Source organism: Balaenoptera physalus (assembly GCF_965194825.1).
Source record: "Balaenoptera physalus genome assembly, chromosome: 11".
Lineage (NCBI taxonomy): Eukaryota > Metazoa > Chordata > Mammalia > Artiodactyla > Balaenopteridae > Balaenoptera > Balaenoptera physalus.
In genome coordinates, this window is record NC_138896.1 from 14,066,505 (window position 1) to 14,093,381 (window position 26,877).

Genomic DNA, 26,877 nt, shown 5'->3' on the forward strand with positions numbered 1-26,877 from the left:
AGTCACACATAGTACAGCTCTCTGAAAAGCTAACACCCTGAGTCTCCACACTTGTGCGTAACCTGTCCCTCCTGGGAACAGCAGCAATGGCCTCAAAGCTACCAGGCATGTGCATTGGGAGCTCAGTAACCAAGGTAATTCTCTCACTGCAGCAGGGCCCTGATAGCAAAGCACAGAAGAATAGAAACTAGGGATGGGAGGGAAAGTGCATATCATGCATATGCTGACACTTGACTGCTTACGAGGAACAGGGTGAAACATCACAGTGGGCTATGCTCTAGGAAATGGGAGAACAAAATAAGAGGGCATAACCTTGTTTTATTCACAATCTGCATGAACCAAGGCAGTCTCACATAGATCATGGCTGACAAAAGCACTAAGTATGGAGATACAAGGCTGGACGTGACATGTGCACGGAATATTTCTAAGGTAGTGACGTGGAAGAGCAGCCAAGATTTTAACACGATTTTATCATTTTAAACAGAATCCCCAGTTTTCCTTCTTTTCCCCAGCTCTTTTTTCACTGGAGTTAAGAGTGAAAAAAAAAATGGTTAAGCTCAATATTTATGATCTGGAATTCCTGGCCTGCGCGTCTGTGAGGGTGTTTTTCCACTCCTAACCAGGCTGACAGCCCCAGCGACTGTGATGAGTCTGGACTTGGCAGGTGGCCCAGCTCTAAATCCGAGCACCTGGACAGTGCAAGGCCAGTCAGGCACCTCACACATACCTGAAGGGGTGAGGAATGCCGAGCTTGGACGAGGTTTCAGGTACTCTCTCCCTCAAACAGTGCAACCCTCAGAAACTGTCACATGCGGTGACTTTAAACCTGGTTTAAGTTAAATGACCAAAAACTACGGAGCTTAGATAAAGGAACTAGGGCTTTAAAGGCTTGACTTGATGACAGGAGATTTAAGTTTTAATAAACTATAGAAGGTTGCCATTAAGGGGCTTGGTAAAAGGACCCTGAGAACCTGGGCCTGCAGGGTAAAGGTAGACACGGGGCCATTTTCCACAGTGGCATCTGGGAGCCATCAGCACTGCAGTCCTCAGGAGCCTTCCTTGCAGCACGGCCTGGGTGACTCGCCCAGATGGATGTTTCCACCCCCTGACAGCGCTGGGGCCAGTCATGAGCTGGCAGTGAACCTCAGCTCCTTTTTTTGTTGCCGTATAAAGTGGCTGAGTCACAGAGGAGGGGTCAGGCGTCGGGGCCCCGGATGAAAGAGCTGTGAGGACTGTCTCACAGAGAATGCATTTTGGAGCGATTCAGGAGGGTACTTTCACATATAACAACTGCTGAAAAAGCAGCTGTTCTGCACCTCTACCTGCTCGACAGTGTTTGCCACTGTGTCCCTCTGACACAGAGGCAGACCTGACTCAATATCTCTTCTGGACTGTGGGGTGCACAAGATTGACAACACTTGAGGGGAGGTGAGAACAAAGTCCAAACCAAACATAGTCATTCAGGACTCTGGAGAACTTCTGACAGGAGGGAGAATGCTAATAGTATTATTCCTGGCTAGGTTCCAAGCCAGAGTACTCCAATAACATGATTCCCTAGGCACAGCCCTCTTGTTGGGATGAGAGTGAAGAGAGGAGAGCCTGGGATTGCAGTAGAATCCATAAAATCTTCACACATAACTGTCACTGACCCAAATCCACATTTACCACTGCTTTCAGCTCTCTTACAAGTAGCAGGGCCTCTCTGAACCTCAGTTTCCTCATCTGTAAAATGGGGGCAATATCAGTTTCTACTGATTTGGTGTTTTGACAATTAAATGACCTGCTGCAGGTAAAGGGATGAGCACAGTGCTGGGAAACTAGTGCTCAGAACTCTATTGTCTATTGTTGTTATTATTATCCACCCCTCTAAACACACCTAAGTTAAGTGATGTCTCTGGGCGCCAAGAAATACTCTAAGGAATAGATGCTGACAAAGAAAGGAAAGTGGAAGAAGGCAAGGTTGGGATTAAAAAATCTGGGAGTAGAGGTGAGAAGAAAGAGAAGCATACACACACACTCTTGTAAAAAATGTAACAGTATCAGCCTAGCTTACTTATCTCAGAGAAATTTTTCTTAACTGACCTTCACTTACCCGATTCTCTCAATTAACATTCTCTCTTCCATCTGTAAAATACACTGATGCATGCTTACTGCACACTAAATCACCCAACTGGTAGACAACTCTCTGGACTCCCACCAGCTGAGTTATGTTCTCACAAAGGGTCAGTTGTGTTTGCTCCTGAGCTGGTTTGTGTCAGTTACACTTCTCTGTAATTACATAATTAACAAATGCAAAAAGAGAGTTGCTGGTTCTAAGAAAACTAGTTTGGATGCTTAGGTGAGCCCCTAAAAGAACTGTCAGATTAGGTATGGGTAAGAATTTGTAAGACTGTAAAAGAGAGAGAAAAATCTAGAAGGATTCTGCAGTCAGTGTTTCATAAATGTCTTTTAAGATGGCATGCACCATTTATAGTGAATCTCTAACAAACTTTTCACATAGTCAACTACTACTGCTTCTCATAACCACAGGGAAAACTTCCACAGTTTTGATAAACTTAACAGCTAACAATTATGAGTATTTATTCTACACAAGACACTTGCTGAGGACTTCATATACACTTGAATAGTAAAATAATGAATCAATACAATATGCTATAACAAATATTTTGGAAGTCTGCTTAAAAAATTGGTTCTATTTTGGCTACTGTCAACTCTTAGAATGTAAATTTTGATGCACAGTTAAACAATATGAAACAGAAATCATTTCTACCTCTGAGCCCATAAACTCTCCCATCATAGGAACAGAATCAAACACGGCTATTCTCCCCACGGCAACAGCCATAACTAGGAGGCACTCAGCTGTCCCTTCACCGTACAAAGCAACGTTAGCAGAAGAAGAATCAGACGTAGAACATTTCTCCTGAATTGCAGGGTATTACAATGCCTGAAAACACAGGTTTCAGCAAATCTGAGCAACATACCATATGGTGAGAACTGTCATATAATTTCTAAGTCAACAATTTAGAATCTCTCAGGTCAGGAAATGTTCTTGTCCATATAGATACCCAGATATGCCACCACTAGACTGATTTTTATTTTTGGTATGAAGATTTATAGAAAAACAGGTTTATGAAAAATATTCTCCTGCTAGTAAGAAAAGCAAAACCAAGGTTACTGGAAGTCACTGTTATTTAACCAACATGACACATTTTAGACAGCGATAAAAAATGTATTGATTTATTATCGAGAAGCCCTTAAATGAAATTAGTAGTGATTTAAACATTTAAAAAGGCCTATTATCTGTTATGATGCTCTCAAGTTTATCAGTATTCACTATAATAACATTATAATCCTAAATGTTGATCTATGTTTATGTGTATGTATATATGGGCTTGGGGAGAGGAAACGGATTTATGTAGAAATGCCATGCTTTTGGGTGCCTAATTTTGCAGGTTACTTCTGTTTTTTCTTAGCCCTGGCACAAGGGTTTTTGCTTAAAGATTCAGAATTATGCACAGACCCGCTAACCAAAAGGTGCTAATAAGAGATAATATATTTAAATTGTGAAATGTCTCAAAGCATGATTCAATGCAATTCAAATGGCTTAACAAACAAGCCTTTGATTTGACTCTGAAAAGTCCACTGCAACAGCTGTGTGGCCAGCATAAAATGTCTGATTCATGTTTAATCTGAGAGCTGGAAGAGATCTGAGATCATTGTAGGCTATATATCCTCCTTTCACAGATGAAGAAACAGACATCCCCAAAGTTTAGCAGTTTGTGGCAAAACCAGGTCTCATAAATACCAGCACACACAATGCATTTTCTCTCCAAAGGACTGATGCTACTGTCCTTACTACTGCTACAACGTGACAGTGATAAAGATAATGATGAATATTTTTAAATTTTATTTATTTATTTATTTTTTGGCTGCACTGGGTCTTCGTTGCTGCGCACGGGCTTTCTCTAGTTGCGGTGAGCGGGAGCTACTCTTCGCTGCGGGGCGTGGGCTTCTCATTGCAGTGGCTACTCTTGCTGCGGAGCACAGGCTCTAGAGTGCAGGCTCAGTAGCTGTGGCACGCGGGCTCAGTAGTTGTGGCTCCTGGGCTCTAGAATGCAGGCTCAGTAGTTGTGGCGCACGGGCTTAGTTGCTCCGAGGCATGTGGGATCTTCCCAGACCAGGGCTCGAACCCATGTCCCCTGCATTGGCAGGCGGATTCTTAACCACTGCGCCACCAGGGAAGCCCCAACGATAAATATTAAGTGAGCATTTCCTGTGGTTTAAGTACTTTACATGAATGGGTCATTAGTCCTCAAATCAACCCTATGAGATCAGAACTATTATCAGCCTTATTTAACCTAAGAGGAAACAGAACTCACCCGACCTTACATAGATAAAAGGTGGGGGAGGCAGGACTGGAACCCAGGCAGTTCGATTTAAAAGCCCACATGCTTCCACCACTCCACCCAACCCACTGCAGTGCCATTATACCTACTATAGAATTATGGGTTTCTAAATCAGTCCGAGAGTGGAAGCTCTTGCTTGCTATAGCTTTTAATGAATAGAGTAACATAAAACATAATTGAGAATTTAACATTTGACACACCCCATGAAACTGAGAGCCTCTCTTTGCTCTTTCAATCCATGCACTCATCTATCTCTCTCCCCTCTCCCTCCTCCTCTCTGCCCCCCAAGTTTTGAGAGCTGCCTCAAGAGCTCTGATTCAGTATCAATGATGCCATTATTCATGGAGTCTGACAAATAGGTCAGTTTCAGGAACTATGTGCTTCCCCTTCTCCGTTTCTTCTATGTCCCATCAGAGAATGAATGCTTCTATCTTAATGTTTCTATTCACAATTAAGAAGGAACTGTTTTTTTTTAATTAAAGAGAAGGGAAATCAAACTATACTCCAATATAAAATAAAAATTAAATTTAAAAAAAGAGAAAGGAAATCATATTAGTATAGAAACCAATCAACTAATCTACTAGTAATATATTCACTAGGCAAATTATTTACAATGAGTGCAAAAAACCCTGAAAGAATAGCAAGCAAGAACTTTACTTTTTGCTGAGGTGGTCACAGAATTTGTACAATAATGGGGATACCTAAAGAATAAGAAACTGTCTCCTCACATTTTGTAAATAGACTCTGCTCCATCGACCAAGAGAATCCTATTTCAGGGCTAATACCAGGAACATGGTATTAGATGTGATCATGCAAGCTAAAATTTAGTAAAGTTAAAGCTATCAAAATATTTAAAAATCATTTTTATCTTTTAAAATACTTCAGCACATACTATTTGTAATGAAGAGCTACAGAAATCTTGAGTTTCACATTTTAATTTTATCATTTGTACTTAATAAAATTATCTCTAGTAAAAAAAAAAGTTTGTCCTACATTCAGAGGTATGAGTGATACACTGCAGAAAGCTAGAATGGTCTCTATGGGCAGTAATGGAGGATGTGATTGTAGAGATATGGAAAAGAAAGAGAAAAACAATCTTCCTAAAGCATTATTTTAACCCCATCACTCCAATAGCCCCTCCCCTATTTTTCACCATATCATCTACACTTCTTAGTCTAGCTTTTAAACTTTCCTACTATCTGGCCTCACTTAACACGTACAAGTAGGTCTCCCACTGATTCCCCCCCAAAATGCATCTTTTGCTCAGACCAGTGTTATACACCATGCTCACTCCCACTTCTGCATCCTCACTTACAGAAAAGCCAAACGAAGTATCATTTATGGGCACCTTCCATTGGTCAGCTCATTAAGTTACCTACTGAACCCTTATAACAACATATAAGATAGGTATTATCACTGCCATGTTTCCCATTTTACAGAAAAGAAATTGTAACTCAGAGAGGTTAAATTGTCTGAGAGAACCAAAGCAAGCTTCCTGAGACTTAAACCCAGGGTGGAGTTCAGAGTCCGCGTGCTTTCCTTGACACCGTATTGCTTCCTCTCGTCTGGATGCCCTCCACACTGCCCCGTGGCTAAATCTATGCTGAACTTCTATGTCCAGTTTCAGTCCCATCTCCTCTATGATGCCTTCCCAGGCAACGTCAGTCTTTCCACATTTCGTCTCTCCTTGGGTTTTCTATAGTATTCAAAACCTGTAAAATTTAGAGTTTAAATACTATCTCAAAATGTTTACTGTTGTTTGTCATGCATTCTTTTGCTTTCCAACTTAGGTTATAATTTCTCAAGGGCTTCCTAGGCTGCACACACAGTAGAAGTTTCATGAATACTTAAGTAACTATTCTGAGACTTTCTGGCTTCCTAGGTGAAATAAGAAGAAAACACTGGGCTGGAGCATAGAAGGGGTGGTGGGGAGTCAGGGAGCAGAGGGTGGGGAAGGTAGACGGGGCTATAAAATAAAGGATCTTAAATGTCATCCGAAGAGTACAGATTTTTATCTATAAGTGATGAGGAGTCCTCTGAAGTATTTGACAATTGCATAAGAGTTCTAATTCAGGCAGCTATATCTGACTATATCCTGAATAATATCAACTGAACAGAGTGAGAGATTGGACTTTGTATAGCCATAGCATTTGTCCTCCTCTGTTTCTGTCACAGTATGAAGTGTTTTACTTTTGTTTACTTAAATCCAAAAGCACACAACCAGCACAAAATTATACTGTGCTAACAGTCAAGGCCGACTCTCCTAGGCTCTGCAGAATTTATTATATAGACTCCCAAAGGACTGAAAAAAAGACAAATTAATTAAAACCAACAATAAGAACTATTTACTCACATTAATAAAGTGCATTGCTGAAGTTGCAGGAATGATGTTTGGAAAGAAAGGCTCATTTACCCAATGTGAGCAATGGAAGGAATTTTCCTAGTTCCAGCCATTAACTTTGGAAAAAATTATACATCAAATAATTTCTCAACAGATTTGCTTTACGTGGCAAGGAAAAGGCTATCAATAAACAAAATTTCCTACATGCAAGTAACTTCTTTTACCCTCTAATCTTTTAAGATCTACATCCTCTCCATCATCCCCTCACTGTTTTTCTTTCTTCCTTCCTTCCTTTCTCTTTCTTTCAATCTTTCTTTCTTTCTCTCTCTTTCTTTCTTTCGTAAATGGGAAAGTCATTCAGCTGACATTCTTATAAGTAGAAATAAGGAGGAAACGCTCATTAAGACTATATATCTAAGAAAAAGGGGTCACAGTCAGAAGGGAAGGAACAAAGACTTCCTCCACGAAAACAAATGCTTCTCTCTTGAGATAAAGTAATTTTAACTCCTAGGAAAGGTGAAGATTCACCTGTGATCACAAATAAAATTAGCAGTCATCTGTATTTAACGGAGTAGGGATAAAATGCCTCAAGGAAGGAACAATAGCAAAATGTGGGGCCTTGAGGCAATGTTTCCCCGAGGAATGTACAGTTTTAGTTCATATCACCACTGACTACTTTAGAACACTCAGGAGGCAAGGGGGCCCTGGAAACCAACAGCATCTGTGCTTTCCTTGCTTAAACGGAGCAGTGCCTTCCCTGAAAGTTAGAGGCAAGGAAAGGCACAGCACATTAAACCTCCTCTTCGTGTGAGAACCACAACAGCTTCCACTGACGGCTTGAGGTGGTTCCCCGTTACCTCTAATCCTTGGAACACCTCTGAGGACACTTCATACCCCCTTCGGGTAAAGAACCTGAAGCTTAATGAGTTTGGGAAAACACCTGTCCGAGGCTTCTCAGCAAGTAAATGGCTGAACCAGATCCTAAAACCAAATCTTACTGACTTCAAAGCCCACGTGCCAGAATTGGAAAGAATGAGTGCAAATTTTATGGGAAAAACAGAACTCCAGAATAATTAAAGAAAACAGACATAATGGAAGAAGAGGCCAGAGGCCCAACCGTCAAATGCAGAGAGAGCGCCAACTTACCAGCATATTTTGTAGTGTTAGATTCATCCATGGACCAAAAGCAATAATCAAACGCAAATACCTGAATGAAAGAACAAAACATTAAACTTAAAAATTAATTAACTTCCATGAGTAAATCAGACTGAAAAAAAATTCACTGATGAAGATGAGGGTGCCTGCTACTGTCTTATTAAAAAAAAAAAACAAAAAACGAAAAAACACCATAGGTTTGATGCTTTATTAACCCTGAAGTTTCTTTCAGACTAAATTGATGGTTATTTTCTTGTATTAGACTAAGGTGCATATAGAAATTGCTACTTATCCATAATTCAAACAAGGAGACATCTTAGCCAAAATTTTTTAAATGATACATTTAGTTAGAAAGAACAATGGCTTCTCTCCCAAGCCCACGGTTCCAGCGTCTGCAGAAACTCTCCAGCCAGACCTTCCATGGCTTCACAAGAAACACTAAAGTGATCAACTTTCATTTAAACCAGTTCCTTCTAACTTTCCATGATGCTACCATCTCTAGCATAGCCAAAGCTTTGTCAAAACTCCCCACGTTCCCGGAAATCTTGGACACCCAGTCTTGGGCCAAGTAGTGTTAATAAATCAATAATTCACTCTCGCGTGCTTTAGTTTTCTGCATAGTTACTGAATGCCTACTATGTGCTAGGAATGGCGGATGCTGCCTCCGTACGGACACACATCTAATCACTGTTTTCCACGCATTTGACCACCGCTCACGTCCCAGCCATCATTAGCAAATGCGTCGGGCAACGTTCCCCAAAGTGCGCACCAAGGAACAGCAGTTTCATGAGACAGTCCATGAAATAAAGATTACATCAATCAGAAACAGTAGATATTTTACCCTGCTTAAGATTTTCTACGCAATTCTCAATATTAAAGTCTGCGAAAAGTCCTCCAGCAAATAAACCCATTTAGTTGTGTAACTTTTTTATTTCTCAGTTACTTTTGGTGAGGAGAGTAACGCCTATGAACATGCCTTGAAACCAGTGTTTCTCAGCATACTCCTCAAGCAAAGTGGCTCAGGTGACTCAGAAGTGACTTTCACAGGCGCCTTGTTACAGCCTTCCCCCACCTTGCAACTCTAATGGTAAATTACAATCCTAAAGGGACAGAGACCCTTTAATGCTTAATCATTGCCAAGGGATCGTAAGCACTGAGCAATCAGAACCCAAGCACTTTGACCTGGCACTTGAGACTGGCCATATGAGACCCTTCCAGCCTATGTCTCCCAACTTCCTTAAGCTTCAGCTGAACTTTCCGTACCTTGGAGCTGCTAAGTGCAATTCCACCTCTGTCATTTTCTTTATTTCCACCCTTCAGAATGCTTCATACTCCTTAAGGCCCAGTTCAATATATTTTTCTTCCAGGAAGTATTCCTTGGTTAAACCCAAAGGGATTTGCTTTCTCTTCTCTGAACTCTCACAACACTGTTTAATCCTTTTTTTGTGTGACTCCTATCCCAATTATTTTATTTTTCACTTATCATGTATATGATGTGTGCATATGTTTTATCTCCCCTGGTAGACAAAGATCCTTAAAAGCAGGAACCATACCTAATTCATATTTGTATCCTGCACTGTCCATAGTAGTTGCTTTCTAATTATTTATTAAATGATTACTGCCATTGAGAACTTGCAAGAAAGAAGGTACTTTCCACATCATCAAAAGACTAAGTTATGGGCTTCCCTGGTGGCGCAGTGGTTGAGAATCTGCCTGCTAATGCAGGGGACACGGGTTCGAGCCCTGGTCTGGGAAGATCCCACATGCCGCGGAGCAACTAGGCCCGTGAGCCACAACTACTGAGCCTGCGTGTCTGGAGCCTGTGCTCCGCAACAAGAGAGGCCGCGATAGTAAGAGGCCCGCTCACTGCGATGAAGAGTGGCCCCTGCTTGCCACAACCAGAGAAAGCCCTCACACAGAAACGAAGACCCAACACAGCCAAAAAATAAATAAATTAAAAAAAAAAAAAAAAAGACTAAGTTATGCTCTGAATAGTTTCAGCACTACATGTACTTTAATGCTTTTAAAACTGATTCAGGTACACACACAACTTACATCATCAACCTCAAATCCAAATTCACTTTTGTTATTTATACAAACATTCACTCTGGTCTTATGACAACCAAGGTTAAAACGAACAGCTATGAAACAATAGTTTCAGCCAACAGAGTGTGAAATATTTACTGCATTCAAGGGCTCTTCCAAAGACTTGAGAGACCACACAGGCGTAATCCAGTTAATCTTCCTGCCTCAAGGCAGGACTGAACTTCAACACTTCTCCTGAGAGATGAAGATCTGTCTTGTTTTTAAACATTTCCAGAAAAGGAGATTCTACAACCTCCCTTTAATGGCATCTTATAACACTTAACTTTCAATCCCAGGACATTTTCCTTTCCTTTTGACCTAAATCAACTCTGCTTACTTTAAATGGCCAACAGAGGCTACTTTCCAATTTCTAGGTATGTTCATTGTTTCCCTCTAAAGTCTCAATGAATTCCTCTTAGGAGTTGCTACATACAGTGAAATAATAATTTATTTCCTGTATGTTAATTTTTCATACCTACCTAAAACTTGTATTTAACAGCTTGCTATTTTGCATACAAGGTTAGAAACCTAGAGATTTACATTCACAGTAATGTTACTTGAAATAAAATGAAATCCACCCCAAAACTGGGGGGTCTACCCTTAGTAATAAACATTCCAAATTCTGTGCCAACTTTCATTTCTAACAAACGGTTAATAGTCTAAAGTTGTTTTTGCTCATAAAAAGGAAGATAACAATTTTTCATTTTAGGCATTCACCCTCCCAAATTCAGACAAATGTTAAAACTCTGCAGAGGAAAAAGGGCCCTGATAGTACTGGCAGACATAATTGTCTTTTCTTGCCAAATACTGGCCTCTCCCTGAACTGAATTATGTCTCGAATTTCAAAACCTTTGATCACAAGCATTTTAGAATGGTCATCTCCCTCAAACCAGTCATGGATTACAGGTTATGCTTTTACTCAACATTTGTCAGTAAGAAAGTTGAAGCCCAGAAATCTGAGGGATTTCCCTAAAAACTCAAAGCAACTGAAAAGATTCTTGTTATCATTTTTTTATTTAATGCAGGTTACCAGTGATCCCCCCTCCTCCTATGGAATTCCACAGCACTCTATAGCTTCCGTGGCACTAGTTCACACGTGCTCCTGTTTTATGGCTTAGCTCAACTGGTGTGGGTCTCATCTCCACTCGAAGGTGAACCCGTTGGGGGCAGGGGCTTTGTCTCATGCTAGTGCCTGGGTCAGTACCTCATATAGAGCAGCCACTGTATGTAATATTTTTTCAATAAATAAACATAATACCAGAAGAAGTTGGAATGCAGATAAGAACACGGAATGAACATGAAAAACTGTTATGAAAACGCAGAAGTTCAAACTGCAAGATAGATTTTTAGTGTTGCATTACTTTCAGATGCACATTTTCGGGGAACCTGGTTCCTTCAAGGGTCAAATACAGATTTGGTCACTAGATGAATCCTCTTCAGCACCATTATTCCAGGGTTCATGTAGATAAACAAGTATGGCCACATCAAGTATAATTTGTAGTTTGCACAGAATTAGAACAATTATTTGTTGCTAGAATAATTATTTGGTATGACTGTTATGAAAACAGTGTTAAAGATGTTTAAAATAATTTCTTTGTCTTAGGTAGCCCAATCATTTCCCTTGCAATCTTCTTAGTACTATAAACAAACTAGTATTCACAAACTATTTCTTTCTTTTCATGGCTAAAAATTTAATTATAATTTAATCACAAAGGTTTGTAACAAAAGAGGACATGATTTTCTTATTTTCTAATACAAAATCACTGACATTTCAAAAGAGATAACAAAACCATTTTCTTGAGTTAGTCTTTAAAAACTAACCACTTCAAATAAAATAATTTTTTTCAAAGCCGGCACATTATACTAGAGAGATATATTTACTCAAGACTTCTAACTAATTTCATTAGAATTCCTAAATGTTTATTTCACCTATTCATTATGAAGTCACTAGTATCTTAATTAGACTGTGGCAGACAGGGGACTTTTTTTTTTTTGAACATCTTTATTGGAGTATCATTGCTTTACAATGGTGTGTTAGTTTCAGCTTTATAACAAAGTGAATCAGCTATACATATACTCTTGCGTCTCTCTCCCCCTCTCCCTATCCCACCCCTCTGGGGGTCACAAAGCACTGAGCTGATCTCCCTGTGCTATGCGACTGCTTCCCACTAGCTATCTATTTTACATTTGGTAGTATGTATAAGTCCATGCCACTCTCTCACTTCGTCCCAGCTTACACTTGCCCCTCCCCGTGTCCTCACATCCATTCTGTACGTCTGCATCTTTATTCCTGTCCTGCACCTAGGTTCATCAGAACCATTTTTTCTATTTTTTTTTAGATTCCAATTATATGTCTTAGGATACGGTATTTGTTTTTCTCTTTCTGACTTACTTCACACTGTATAACAGATACTAGGTCCATCCACCTCACTACAAATAACTCAATTTCGTTTCTTTTTATGTCTGAGTAATATTCCATTGTATATGTGTGCCACATCTTCTTTACCCATTTATCTGTGGATGGACACTTAGGTTGCTTCCATGTCCTGGCTCTCGTAAATAGAGCTGCAATGAACACTGTGGTACATGACTCTTTTTTTTTTGGTTAAATTTTATTTATTTTATTTTTTATTTATTTATGTCTATGTTGGGTCTTCGTTTCTGTGCGAGGGCTTTCTCTAGTTGCGGCAAGTGGGGGCCACTCTTCATCGCGGTGCGCGGGCCTCTCATTATCACGGTCTCTCTTGTTGCGGAGCATAGGCTCCAGACGCGCAAGCTCAGCAATTGTGGCTGATGGGCCTAGTTGCTCCGCGGCATGTGGGATCTTCCCAGACCAGGGCTCGAACCCGTGTCCCCTGCATTGGCAGGCAGATTCTCAACCACTGCGCCACCAGGGAAGCCCCACATGACTCTTTTTGAATTATGGTTTTCTCAGGGTATATGCCCAGTAGTGGGATTGCTGGGTCATATGGTAGTTCTATTTTTACTAAGGGACCTCCATACTGTTCTCCATAGTGGCTGTATCAATTTACATTCCCACAAACAGTGCAAGAGGGTTCCCTTTTCTCCAAACCCTCGCCAGTATTTATTGTTTGTAGATTTTTTGATGATGGACATTCTGACTGGTGTGAGGTGATACCTCACTGTAGTTTTGATTTGCATTTCTCTAATGATTAGTGATGTTGAGCATTCTTTCATGTGTGTTTGGTGGCAATCTCTATATCTTCTTGGGAGAAATGTCTATTTAGGTCTGCTGCCCATTTTTGGATGGAGTTGTTTTTTTGATATTGAGCTGCATGAGCTGCTTGTAAATTTTGGACATTAATCCTTTGTCAGTTGCTTCATTTGCAAATATTTCCTCCCATTCTGAGGGTTGGCTTTTCGTTTTATGTTTTCCTTTGCTGTGCAAAAGCTTTTAAGTTTCATTAGATCCCATTTGTTATTTTTGTTTTTATTTCCATTTCTCTAGGAGGTGTGTCAGAAAGGATCTTGCTGTGATTTATGTCATAGAATGTTCTGCCTATGTTTTCCTCTAAGAGTTTTATAGTGTCTGACCTTACATTTAGGTCTTTAATCCATTTTGAGTTTATTTTTGTGTATGGTGTTAGGGAGTGTTCTAATTTCATTCTTTTACACGTAGCTGTCCAGTTTTCCCAGCACCACTTATTGAAGAGGCTGTCTTTTCTCCACTGTATATTCTCGCCTCCTTTATCAAAAATAAGGTGACCATATGTGCATGGGTTTATCTCTGTGCTTTCTATCCTGTTCCACTGATCTATATTTCTGTTTTTGTCCCAGTACCACACTGTCTTGATTACTGTAGCTTTGTAGTATAGTCTGAAGTCAGGGAGCCTGATTCCTCCAGCTCTGTTTTTCTTTCTCAAGATTGCTTTGGCTATTTGGGTCTTTTGTGGCTCCATATAAATTGTGAAATTTTTTGTTCCAGTTCTGTGAAAAATGCCATTCGTAGTTTGATAGGGATTGCATTGAATCTGTAAATTGCTTTGGGTAATATAGTCATTTTCACAATGTTGATTCTTCCAATTCAAGAACATGGTATATCTCTCCATCTGTTTGTATCATCTTTAATTGCTTTCATTAGTGTCTTATAGTTTTCTGCATATAAGTTTTTTGTCTCCTTAGGTAGGTTTATCCCTAGGCATTTTATTCTTTTTGTTGAAGTGGTAAATAGCAGTGTTCCCTTAATTTCTCTTTCAGATTTTTCATCATTAGTGTGTAGGAATATAAGAGATTTCTGTGCATTAATTTTGTATGCTATTACTTTACCAAATTCATTGATTAGCTCTAGTAGTTTTCTGGTAGAGTCTTTAGGATTCTCTATGTATAGTATCATGTCATCTGCAAACAGTGACAGCTTTACTTCTTCTTTTCTGATTTGGATTCCTTTTATTTCTTTTCCTTCTCTGATTGCTGTGGCTAAAACTTCCAAAACTATGTTGAATAACAGTGATGAGAGTGGGCAACCTTGTCTTCTTCCTGATCTTAGTGGAAATGGTTTCACTTTTTCACCATTGAGAACGATGTTGGCTGTGGGTCTGTCATATATGGCCTTTATTATGTTGAGGTAGGTCCCCTCTATGCCTACTTTCTAGAGGGTTTTTATCATAAATGGGTGTTGAATTTTGTTGAAAGCTTTTTCTGCATCCATTGAGATAATCATGTGGTTTTTATCCTTCAATCTGGTAATATGGTGTATCACATTGATTGATTTGCATATATTGAAGAATCCTTGCATCCCTGGGATAAACCCCACTTGATCATGCTGTATGATCCTTTTAATGCGCTGTTGGATTCTGTTTCCTAGTATTTTGTTGAGGATTTTTGCATCTATGTTCATCAGTGATATTAGCCTGTAGTTTTCTTTCTTTGTGACATCCTTCTCTGGTTTTGTTGTCAGGGTGATGCTGGTCTCATAGAATGAGTTGGGGAATATTCCTCCCTCTGCTATAATTTGGAAGAGTTTGAGAAGGATGGGTGTTAGCTCTTCTCTAAATGTTTGATAGAATTCACCTGTGAAGCCATCTGGTCCTGGGCTTTTGTTTGTTGGAAGATTTTTAATCACAGTTTCAATTTCAGTGCTTGTGATTGGTCTGTTCATATTTTCTATTTCTTCCTGATTCAGTCTCGGAAGGTTGTGCTTTTCTAAGAATTTGTCCATTTCTTCCAGGTTGTTCATTTTATTGGCATATAGTTGCTTGTAGTAATCTCTCATGATCCTTTGTATTTCTGCAGTGTCAGTTGTTACTTCTCCTTTTTCATTTCTAATTCTATTGACTTGAGTCTTCTCTCTTTTTTTCTCGATAAATCTGGCTAATGGTTTATCAATTTTATCTTCTCAAAGAACCAGCTTTTAGTTTTATTGATCTTTGCTATCATTTCCTTCATTTCTTTTTCATTTATTTCTGATCTGATCTTTATGATTTCTTTCCTTCTGCTAACTTTGGGGTTTTTTTTTGTTGTTCTTTCTCTAACTGCTTTGGGTGTATGGTTAGGTTGTTTTTATTTGAGCTTTTTCTTGTTTCTTGAGGTAGGACTATATTGCTATAAACTTCCCTCTTAGAACTGCTTTGGTTGCATCCCATAGGTTTTGGGTCGTTGTGTTTTCCTTGTCATTTGTTTCTAGATATTTTTTTATTTCCTCTTTGATTTCTTCAGTGATCTCTTGGTTACTTAGTAGTGTACAGTTTAGCCTCCATGTGTTTGTATTTTTTACAGGTTTCTTCCTGTAATTGATATCTAGTCTCATAGCGTTGTGGTTGGAAAAGATACTTGATACGATTTCAATTTTCTTAAATTTACCAAGGCTTGATTTGTGACCTAAGATATGATCTACCCTGGAGAATGTTCCATGAGCACTTGAGAAGAAGGTGTATTCTGTTGTTTTTGGATGGAATGTCCTATAAATATCAATTAAGTCCATCTTGGTTAATGTATCATTTAAAGCTTGTGTTTCCTAATTGATTTTTATTGTGGATGATCTGTCCATTGGTGAAAGTGGGGTGTTAAAGTCCCCTACTATGATTGCGTTACTGTCGATTTCCCCTTTTATGGCTGTTAGCATTTGCCTTATGTATTGAGGTGCTCCTATGTTGAGTGCATAAATATTTACAATTGTTATTAACTTCTTCTTGGATGGATCCCTTGACCATCATGTAGAGTCCTTCTTTGTCTCTTGTAATGGTCTTTAAAGTCTATTTTGTCCGATATGAGAATTGCTACTCCAGCTTTCTTTTGATTTCCATTTGCATGGAATATCTTTTTCCATCCCCTTACTTTCAGTCTGTATGTGTCCCTTGGTCTGAAGTGGGTCTCTTGTAGACAGCATCTATATGGGTCTTGTTTTTGTATCCATTCAGCCAGTCTATGTCTTTTGGTGGGAGCATTTAATCCATTTACATTGAAGGTAATTATCGATATGTATGTTCCTATTACCATTTTCTTAATTGTTTTGGGTTTGTGATTGTACGTCTTCTTCTTCTCTTGTGTTTCCTGCCTAGAGAAGTTCCTTTAGCATTTGTTGTGAAGCTGGTTTGGTGGTGCTGAATTCTCTTAGCTTTCGCTTGTCTGTAAAGGTTTTAAGTTCTCCATCGAATCTGAATGAGATCCTTGCTGGGTAGAGTAATCTTGGTTGTAGGTTTTTCCTTTTCATCACTTTAAACATGTCCTGCCACTCCCTTCTGGCTTGCAGAGTTTCTGCTGAAAGATCAGCTGTTAACCTTATGGGGATTTCCCTGTATGTTATTTGTTGTTTTTCCCTTGCTGCTTTTAATATTTTTTCTTTGTATTTAATTTTTGATAGTTTGATTAATATGTGTCTTGGTGTGTTTCTCCTTGGATTTATCCTATATGGGACTCTATGTGCTTCCTGGACTTGACTAACATTTCCTTTCCCATAGTAGGGAAGTTTTCAACTATAATCTCTTCAAATATTTTCTCAGTCCCTTTCTTTTTCTCTTCTTCTTCTGGGACCCCTATAATTCGAATGTTGGTGCGTTTAGTGTTGTCCCAGAGGTCTCTGAGACTGTCCTCTGTTCTTTTCATTCTTTTTTCTTTATTCTGCTCTGCAGTAGTTATTTCCACTATTTTATCTTCCAGGTCACTTATCCGTTCTTCTGCCTCAGTTATTCTGCTATTGATTCCTTCTAGAGAATTTTAATTTCATTTATTGTGTTGTTCATCATTGTTTGCTCTTTAGTTCTTCTAGGTCCTTGTTAAATGTTTCTTGTATTTTCTCCATTCTATTTCCAAGATTTTGGATCATCTTTACTATCATTACTCTGAATTCTTTTTTCAGGTAGATTGCCTATTTTCTCTTTATTTGTATGGTCTGGTGGGTTTTTACCTTGCTCCTTCATCTGCTGTGTGTTTCTCTGTCTTCTCATCTTGCTTAACTTACTGTGTTTGGGGTCTCCTTTTCACAGGCTGCAGGTTCGTAGTTTCCGCTGTTTTTGGTGTCTGTCCCCAGTGGCTAAGGTTGGTTCAGTGGGTTGCGTAGGCTTCCTGGTGGAGGGGACTGGTGCCTGTGTTCTGGTGGATGAGGCTGGATCTCGTCTTTCTGGTGGGCAGGACCGCATCCAATGGTGTGTTTTAGGGTGTCTGTGACATTATTATGATTTTAGGCAGCCTCTGTGCTAATGGGTGGGGTTGTGTTCCTGTCTTGCTAGTTGTTTGGCATAGGGTGTCCAGCACTGTAGCTTGCTGGTCGTTGAGTGGAGCTGGGTCTTAGTGTTGAGTTGGAGATCTCTGGGAGAGATTTCACTGTTTAATATTACGTGGAGCCGGGAGGTCTCTGGTGGACCAATGTCCTGAACTCGGCTCTCCCACCTTAGAGGCACAGGCCTGACACCCGGCCTGTGGAATACCCAAGGTCATCCCAGAGTTTTGAGGTGAGGTCTGCCTCTGGGACCCAGGGAGATCTCCTGGCTGGTACTGTAGGGTGAGACATGAATAGGGAGGTCTCCTGTCTCTCTTGATCCAGTGTCCAGTGTCCTGTCTGGCAGACAGGTGGCTTTGATCTCACCCTTCAGGATCTCAAAGGAATCACTCTTCTCAGTCTCAACAGGTCCAAAATTTGTTCCACCATTAATCAAGGTTAACCCTGTTTCTCTGTCCCAGGCTTCCAGCTCAGTGATGCTCAAGCTGCAATGTTGGCTCTGGTCACAAAGGTGACCCTTTACTCTACTTTTTAGTTTCTTCAATAGACATCCAAGTTTTGCTAAGCTAGGACAATTCTAAGTCAGGCAGAGGATCTTTATGCACACCTCCATAGGAGACAAACTGGGACACTGAGGTGTCTAGAGAAATCTGTAATGATGGAGGGTGGAGGTGGCTCACCACAGCAGAGGAATGGAGTGGCTTTTGACACTCAGTTTGGATGCTACTTCCAACAACTGAGGGGAATCTGAGGGACTTGGGTCCTGAGCCTATCCTCGCTGTCTCCTGCTCCTCCGATTCTTGCCACGAGTGCGCCACCGTGACGCTTAGTCCTGCAGACCTGCAAAGGGCCAGGGTGGGGGTGGGGGACTTCTTAATGCATACAACTGAGCAAAAAAATAAATCAAATTTGGAAACCAAGTATCTTTCATATTTCATCAATGCCAATCAACATCGTGAGAACTTTTTTTGTAAAGAGACCCACAACTTCTAAGATCCTTCAACTAGAAAAAGAGCCAAAGGTACAGATGCTCCCCAGTTGTTTTTAAAATCTGAAAGTCATTGTCTTCACTGTTTTCAATAAAATGTGACTCCACCTTCTCAGAATCCCATTCCTTTCTCTCAGTTACCAACTTGTAAAATTCAGACCAGCATTTAATTCCTTGCAGCTTGCTGTACATATCTGTCCCACCTTCCACACACTCTTAAAAATGTTAGCTTTGCATCTCTGTGAACTGCTGAACATCCTGTAAAGTTATCACAAGCTGTTTTTAATAAGGCAAATGTGCTGTGTGATATACACTCTGAGGCAAACGAGCCTCAGGACTTAGGACCAGGATGCAGCACACTGAAAGTCCACTCTTATCTGAAAGTCCCATCTCATTGGCATTTCAGCAAAATTCAACTTGCCATTTTTAAAAAAGAAAGAAAGAAAGCATCTTCTATATTCCTTGAAGAATCAGAGGGCATTGGTGTTCTAAGAAATGTGATCTGTAATCATTTTCCTGATCCATAAAAACCAAATGTAGGGGGCTTCCCTGGTGGCGCAGTGGTTGAGAATCTGCCTGCCAATGCAGGGGACACAGGTTCGAGCCCTGGTCTGGGAAGATCCCACATGCCACGGAGCAACTAGGCCCATGAGCCACAATTACTGAGCCTGTGCGTCTGGAGCCTGTGCTCTGCAACAAGAGAGGCCGCGATAATGAGAGGCCCGCGCACCGCGATGAAGAGCGGCCCCCACTTGCCGCAACTAGAGAAAGCCCTCGCACAGAAACGAAGGCCCAACACAGCCATAAATAAGTAAATTTAAAAAAAAAACAAACCAAATGTAAAGGTACTTTCAATTGCATTACCTCTGTATCCTTTCATTCGTCCTTTCTACTTGCACACTTTCACTAACATGTTCTCCAGTTATAAAACATTTCATCCAGAAAGCAGTCAACCAATACCTAGTTGCCACCCCTCTCAGTTTTAGGTACTACAGGGAACTCAAATATGCATTAGGCATGCATTTTTGTCCTCTAGTCACTTTTGGTCTAGTCACAAAGAGAAAACATAAAAGAATTATTCTTGAAAATTAAAAAGCACGTTTTTTTTCCAAACTCATTTTCATACCCTTCAGCTCCTCTCCAGGCAGAAAGTCATTAACCCAATACTTTTCTCAAGATAATTTAATTTTAGGCAAAGAAATATCTACAAACATACACATCAGAGTTTTTGCAAAGTGAGTCAAAGACTACTCCCTTTCAAATTTCTCCTTATTAAACTATTTCAGCATCATCTCACATGTCACTCCCTTATGAAACCTTTCTTAAGGACACTACTTCTTACTCTGAAGTACTTCTTACTCTTACTCTATCTGACCAGATTATGTGTTTACGTGTATGAGAAAGAGATAGAGAGATTCCCTTTGTTCTATATAATTAATTCTGAGAGGTCAAGACCTTGGTTTTCCTAATGGTTTTATTGACCATAATTCCACCAAACAAAAATACTCTGAGAATTTACTTTTTAAAGCAACTTCATGGTGAATGACCGTTCACTGAAACAACCTTGTAAATCTGTGTTATCCCACACGGGTGAGTGTGAATCCTCCCACAGTGCTGCAGGGTAGTAGATAACACAACAGTCCTTGGTCAAAGCCTGTTTCCACTCAACTGTGGAAGTGACAAGACAGGTGTCACCGTACAGACATTATTTGTGTGTTTACTGGATTCCCACCCCTTTCCCAAAAGACAGGAGCAAGCTCCCCTATTCACTTACATATTATGTCAAGAGTCAACCATCTCTTCAGCTCTGAGAGCTTCCACCAATGCCCAAGAAATCCTCTGGTGGGAAGTCCGGGGGAAAAAAGAAAAGAAAATGTAGAAGTCTAAGAAAGTCTCCCTTTCCTGCAGTCCCCTGCTTCTCTTCACCTCATTGGCCATTCTTCAAGATCTGCCTAAATGTCACCTTCTCCAATGCTTCCTTGACTTCCCTCCTCTGTGCTGCCTCAGTCGATAGCTTCTCCTCTCGAATACACACTCTACTAAGTAATCACACATTTTATATTAAATTAGAACTGTGGGCATTTTAGCAAAGTGTCTACTGATATGATGCTTGGCGCACAGTAAAACTCAGTATGCGGCAGCTACTGTTATCAGTTTTGATGGTATCTACTGAGGGGGTCCTCTCCCCAGTTAACAGTACAGCTGCCATTTATAGAGCGTTTATTATGTACCAGGCACCATCCTAAGTGTGTTACAGTCTGCTCAAGCTGGGAGGTTTCCTGAGCCAGGGCCTGTGCTAATTCATTTCTTCAATCATTACAGGCATAGACACAGTAGATAACGTGCTCAGTATTTGCTGAATCAAATGAAGAAAGAAAAATGAAAAGGCGAAAAAGGTTCATATGGCCGTGACAAGAGAGTTGCTATAGTTCATTGAGTTCTGTGTCAAAAGGATCAATACAAAACACACTGTGTACTTGCTAGCCCCCAAATCCAGAATCAAAAGGGCTTCCCGTGGGGGAGGAAAGTCCACTCTACGTGGGCTGGCTTTGCTTGCACGAAGGAGTGTGTCCCTCTGCACTCATGCTATCCTGTCATCCTCCTCTCTGGATACAATTCACCCACTGTTCACATCTGCAGACTCAGCTGCAACTAACTGCCTGTTCTGGCCACTACTGATTTTGGAAACTGCGTCTGAGATCTCTCCACAAACCCTATTTCTCTGGTTTTATAAATATCGGCGAGTCAATGTCCTGTTGGTGGTTACTTTTCAATTTTGTCCATTTGAAAGAGTACAATTAACATGAAAGACATATGCCAAATGTGGTCATGTGTCCCCACACTGTGTTATGAGAACTGAACCAGACCAAAAAGAATTAAAGTCCTACATTTCATGTCATGTCGAAATTTTCCTTTTAACGCCAAGTTTCAACATTTTTTCCTTTTTCATCTCTTTCTCCTAATATCAGAGATGTGAAGCGTCACAAAAAAAGAAGAGTTAAGCTTCACTCAACTTGGAGAAGCGGGACTGAAATTGAAAGGAGAGCCTCTGTGATCAGCAGAACTGTCTTCATCACTGCTATTTGCAAAAGCGTCTCTGCCAGCGCTAACCCCAGCCTGTATTTGAGCATATCTGCTCCTGGGCATCAAAGAAGGGACACCAGCCAGAATGATCATTCTTATTACTGGTGAGTTCTATTGATGGACACCAACTTCACATTTAAAAAGTTGTCAAGTAACTGCTATCTTTTTGCAAGGTGATCAATCATTTCCTTTACAGTTGCCTATATATGCACACCAAATAATGTCAATATTGCCCAACTGTAAAGATGTCAAGCATCTTAAACACTCAAAGCAAGCTGACAGCATCTGTTGCACATCTACCAGCAATGAGGCATGGGTCCTGATCGCAGGGACCTCACAGCTGTAGGAAACAACTATGTCATGGAAAGTACTGTTCTCCATGGCAGCTCAAATTTCTAAGGGCTCATTAAGCAGTGTTTCTTCAAAGAATTAATTTATCTTTGCATGCATTTAATAGGCATTTACTGAGTATGTATTATGAGCTAATTGGGACAGAAATAAGAGTCAACTAGTTATCAGGCTCTCAGATTCTATTAGAGGAAAGTAACCAGGAAAAGGAAAGAGTACAATATGTAGAATAGTTCTCCCTCGATATCCCTGGGTGATTGGTTCTAGGACGGCCATGGGTAACAAAATCCAAGGATGCTCAAGTCCCTTACATAAAATGTTGTAGTGTTTGCATACAAGCCATACACATTTTCCCATATACTGTAAATCATCTCTGGATTACTTACAAAACCTAATGCAATATGAGTGCCATGTAAACAGTTGCTGGAGTGTGACAAATTCAAGTTTTGCTTTTTGGAACTCCTTGGAATTTTTTTTTTTTGCCCTGAAAATTTCAATCTGCAGTTGGCTGAATCTGTGGCTGTGGGACCCGCGGACACAGACAGCTGACTGTACAGGGTTTGGCAGGAATACAAAGATGGAATAACTACACTGCAGGGCTGGGGGTGGGGGAGGGGGAGGATCAGGAAAGGTTTCCAGAGGAGGCAAAGCCTGAGGTGAATCCTGAAAGACAATTACTGAGAAGACAAGTAGGAAAAGCAGTCCAGGTAAAAGCGGAGCTAGCCAAGCAACAGAGGTAAGGAGCTGGGCGTGATGGGAGTAGTGTGCAAAGAGCAGTGGGGAGGGGAAGAAAGAGAGAAAAACGGGGGCACAGGCTGAGGTCAGTGCATGTAAGACTTTATGTGCTTTATTATTAAGAAGGCTGGACTTTAGCTTGTTGGCAAATGACAGGATCACATTCTCACTTTGGAATGATCACAGTGGCAGCGACATGGAAGATGGACTGAACTGGTGTAAAACAGGAGGAAAAGAGTCCAGTAAGCAAATCATTATGATGAAGGTGAAAGCTTCTAATACCCAGGCTCAGTGGGGACAGAGAGGAGCTGTAGTGAATACAGGCACTCTTTTCTTTGGTCCAGAACCCCATTCCTCATTTATTCTAGAAATAGCACCTTTTCTTAGGAGAATTATACTAACCTGCACTCCAGCCATTTGGTTCCCATGGGTCGTTGCTATATTTTTATATGGCATATAAATTCACACATTATATATATGATTTCTTGGGGGTGGGGGAGAGGACGGCAGGGAAGACACACGTAAGGGCTCAGGCTGGACCACTCACACAGCCCCACGATCCCTTGATCACAGTCAACTGGTCTCAAGTGGGTGCCTGATGGGATTTCTGGATTTGGGACTAAGAAAGTCAAACCAGTCTTTCTTTAATGACTGTAAAATCTTAATGCTGTAAAATCTGGGACATGTCGAGGCTGTGTTTCTAACCATGTGGACCAGAAAAGCAGACAGAGCTGGTCTGCAGTGAGAGAGAAACAAAGGGGACACACATGGGGACAGAGAAGGAGATGGGGAGACAGGAAGAAGTACTTGTATTTGAACACCAGCCACTTCCTGTCCTTGAGTTCTTTGATACTTCCCAGAGTCCTTCTAACACATTTATCTTATGGCTCATTTAGTTTGAGTTCCTGTCACTTTTAGCTGAAAGACCCCCAACTACTGCAGGAAGAAATATATAAATATGAGAGCGGTTAAAGGAAGAAATAACGAGGCTTGATCATCCATTGAATGGATTGAAAGTTATGAATATAAACAGTCCCATGGAAAAAGGCACCCCTGAAAAAGCGCTCTGAAAACCATCCAGAGTTTCAAAAACTTGAAAATAGGAACTAGTTCTCCCAAATCCCATACCAATATTTTGACAGAGCATAGAGCTTCCATTTAGCACTAACTCAATTCCAACTCTTTCAAATACTCCATTCCTTCCAAGTTTAATCCTTCATTATTCAGCTTTAAAATCTGCTTCACTGGTTGCTGAGGGGCAAGGGTGGTGGTGTCACAAATGCACAATCTGTGGCATTACTTTCATGGTTCTTTCATGCCCTGATTACTTCTCCTCAGAAAAACTAGCCACCCAAATAACTTCCAACAGCATATGCAAAAGGTAATTTGGATGTTTTCACACACAGACTATTTCTTCTTCCACAAAAACAGACCAAACGATCAGATGCAAATGTCTAAGCATATACTGTATGATCCTAGATTGTCTCCAATAAATGATTAATGTTGCTCATTAAGAAGGAAAAAAATTTTAAAAAGAAGGAAAAAAATTAAACCTAGATCGAATTTGAGTCACCCTGATATCGCCTACCACGAGCAATCTCTGGGTCTGATTCAGAACTTGCAGACCAAGGCCTCATCTCATCTGCCTACCACCCTCTGCTGGACCAGGCCTGGTGGTCCAGCACATAAAGGAGGCTGTGCTGACTCCCAGGCCCCAGGTCACAGAAGCACCTGAGGTGGTCCAGGGGTTGCAAACATTTATTGTGCAGTCAGATCAAACTGGAAAGGGTGACAGGGTTCACTGCTGGGGATGACCTGTACTCTACCAAAATTTGCACTTCCCAAGACATCTGTGATGTTATGAGAAATATATGTTTGGTTCCTGACACAGAGCACCTAAAGCTCTTGGACTTTTGTGAGTGATAGGAAGTCTTTTATTCTTGACACTGAGCTCCATTTAGGAGCTCTATCACCTTGGAAGCTCCCAGGTGATAGAAGCCTCTTTTGTTCTGAATAAGGCGACTTATTGCGGAACTGTAGATAACTTCAGGATGGGGGCCAGCTGCCAGAAAGACAAGCCTTGACTAGAAACCTAGAACTTTCAGCCCCACTCCCACCATCTCTAGGAATGGGAGAGGGCTTGGAGACTGAGTTAATAATCGGTCATGCCTCCCTAAAATTCCCTCAGTGAATTTACAATAGCCAGGACATGGAAGCAACCTAAGTGTCCATCCACAGATGAATAGATAAAGAAGATGTGGCACATATATACAAAGGAATATTACTCAGCCATAAAAAGAAACGAAATTGAGTTATTTGTAGTGAGGTGGATGGACCTAGAGTCGGTCATACAGAGTGAAGTAAGTCAGAAAGAGAAAGACAAATACCGTATGCTAACACATATATATGGAATCTAAAAAAAAAAATGGTTCTGATGAACATAGGGGCAGGACAGGAATAAAGACAGAGATGTAGAGAATGGACTTGAGGACACAGGGTGGGGGAAGGGTAAGCTGGGACGAAGTGAGAGAGTAACATTGACATATATACACTACCAAATGTAAAATAGATAGCCAGTGGGAAGCAGCTGCATAGCACAGGGAGGAGATCAGCTCAGTGCTCTGCGACCACCAAGAGGGGTGGGATAGGGAGGGTGGGAGGGAGACAAGAGGGAGGGGATATGGGGATATACATATGCATATAGGTGACTCACTTTGTTATACAGCAGAAACTTAGACAACATTGTAAAGCAATTATACTCTAATAAAGATGTTAAAAAATCCCCTCAGTGACAAGGTTCAGAGAGCTTCCGGGTTGGTGAACACATCCATGTGCCAGGAGGGTGACGTGACTCCACAAGGACAGGAGCTCCTGTGTTCGGGACACTTCCGGACTTCACCACACACACCTCTTCCTCTGACTGCTCACCTGTACCCTTTATCATAAACCAGTAAACCTAAGTAAGTGTTTTCCTGAGATTTGTAAGCCATTCTAGCAAATTATCAAACCTGAGGAGGGGGTCTTGGAAAGCCCTGATTGGTAGCAAAATCAGATAGAAGCGTTTAACCTGGAGACCCACTACTTGCGATTAGTGTCTGAGGGAGCGCAGTCTTGTGGGACTGAGCCCTTTATCTATGGGGTCTGTGCCAGCTCTGGGGAGTTACTGCCAGAACTGAAGTGACTTGTAGGCTACCCAGTTGGTATCCAAAGAGAACTGTTTGGTGTGGAAAACCCATACATATGGGGTCAGATGTGTTATGAACAGAGAAAGTTCTCCTTTGCCATCAATTACTTTGTTTCTGTTCCTCGCATACATCTTGATTCCTATGCCATATTTCTGCCTTTTGAAACCTTCCCCATACTTGAAGGCCCTCCTCCAGATCCACTTTTAGCTAGGAAGCTTTTCTTCCTCTGAAGTCACAGAATATTGGAACAATGAATGATGATGTTTATCATAATCTATTTTCCACTACTTAAAGTGCTGTATATGTTTAATCTTCCTCACCACACTGTGAATTCCAGAGAGCAGGAACCACTAGTTGAATCACCTCTTGAGCCCCACAATACTTCCTGCAAACGTTCTCAATTAATAATTGTCTAATTAATGACCTTTGAATGAATAAAGTAAAAATGCTCCCTAGGGAAAACGCACAGCAGGAAGGCTATGTTGCCATTCAATTCATGCAGCTGCAACACTCACGGACTCAGATATAAAGGCAGAAATGTAAGGGGTGACAGCTGAGCGGCTGTATTTAACAGGGTAAAAGAAATAAACAAAAGCCTCAGGACGGATGCCGAAAAGACATTCCGTACTCAGCCATGTGTTTGGCCTGAAACAGTACTGTCTGACAGAAGTATGATCCAAGCTACATATGTCATTTAAATTGTGTCTATAGGCACATTAAAAGTAAAGAGATAAATCAATTTTAATAATATTTTAATGTACCCTAATACATCTAAAAAATTTATCTTTTTTTTTTTCTTCATACTAATTCTTTGATGTCTGGTGTGTATTTTACACTTACAAAAAATCTCAATTTTGACCAGCCACCTAGCACAT

General features: G+C 40.6%; 1 protein-coding gene across 1 annotated transcript in view; it reads right to left on the bottom strand.

Moving 5' to 3' along the window:
- The window catches only part of KIF13A (kinesin family member 13A), a 216,781-nt gene that overhangs the window by 89,752 nt on the left and 100,152 nt on the right, over positions 1–26,877 (bottom strand). The window contains 1 exon segment of the mRNA XM_082415147.1: positions 7,894–7,954. Coding sequence (XP_082271273.1) covers positions 7,894–7,954 — 61 coding nt within the window.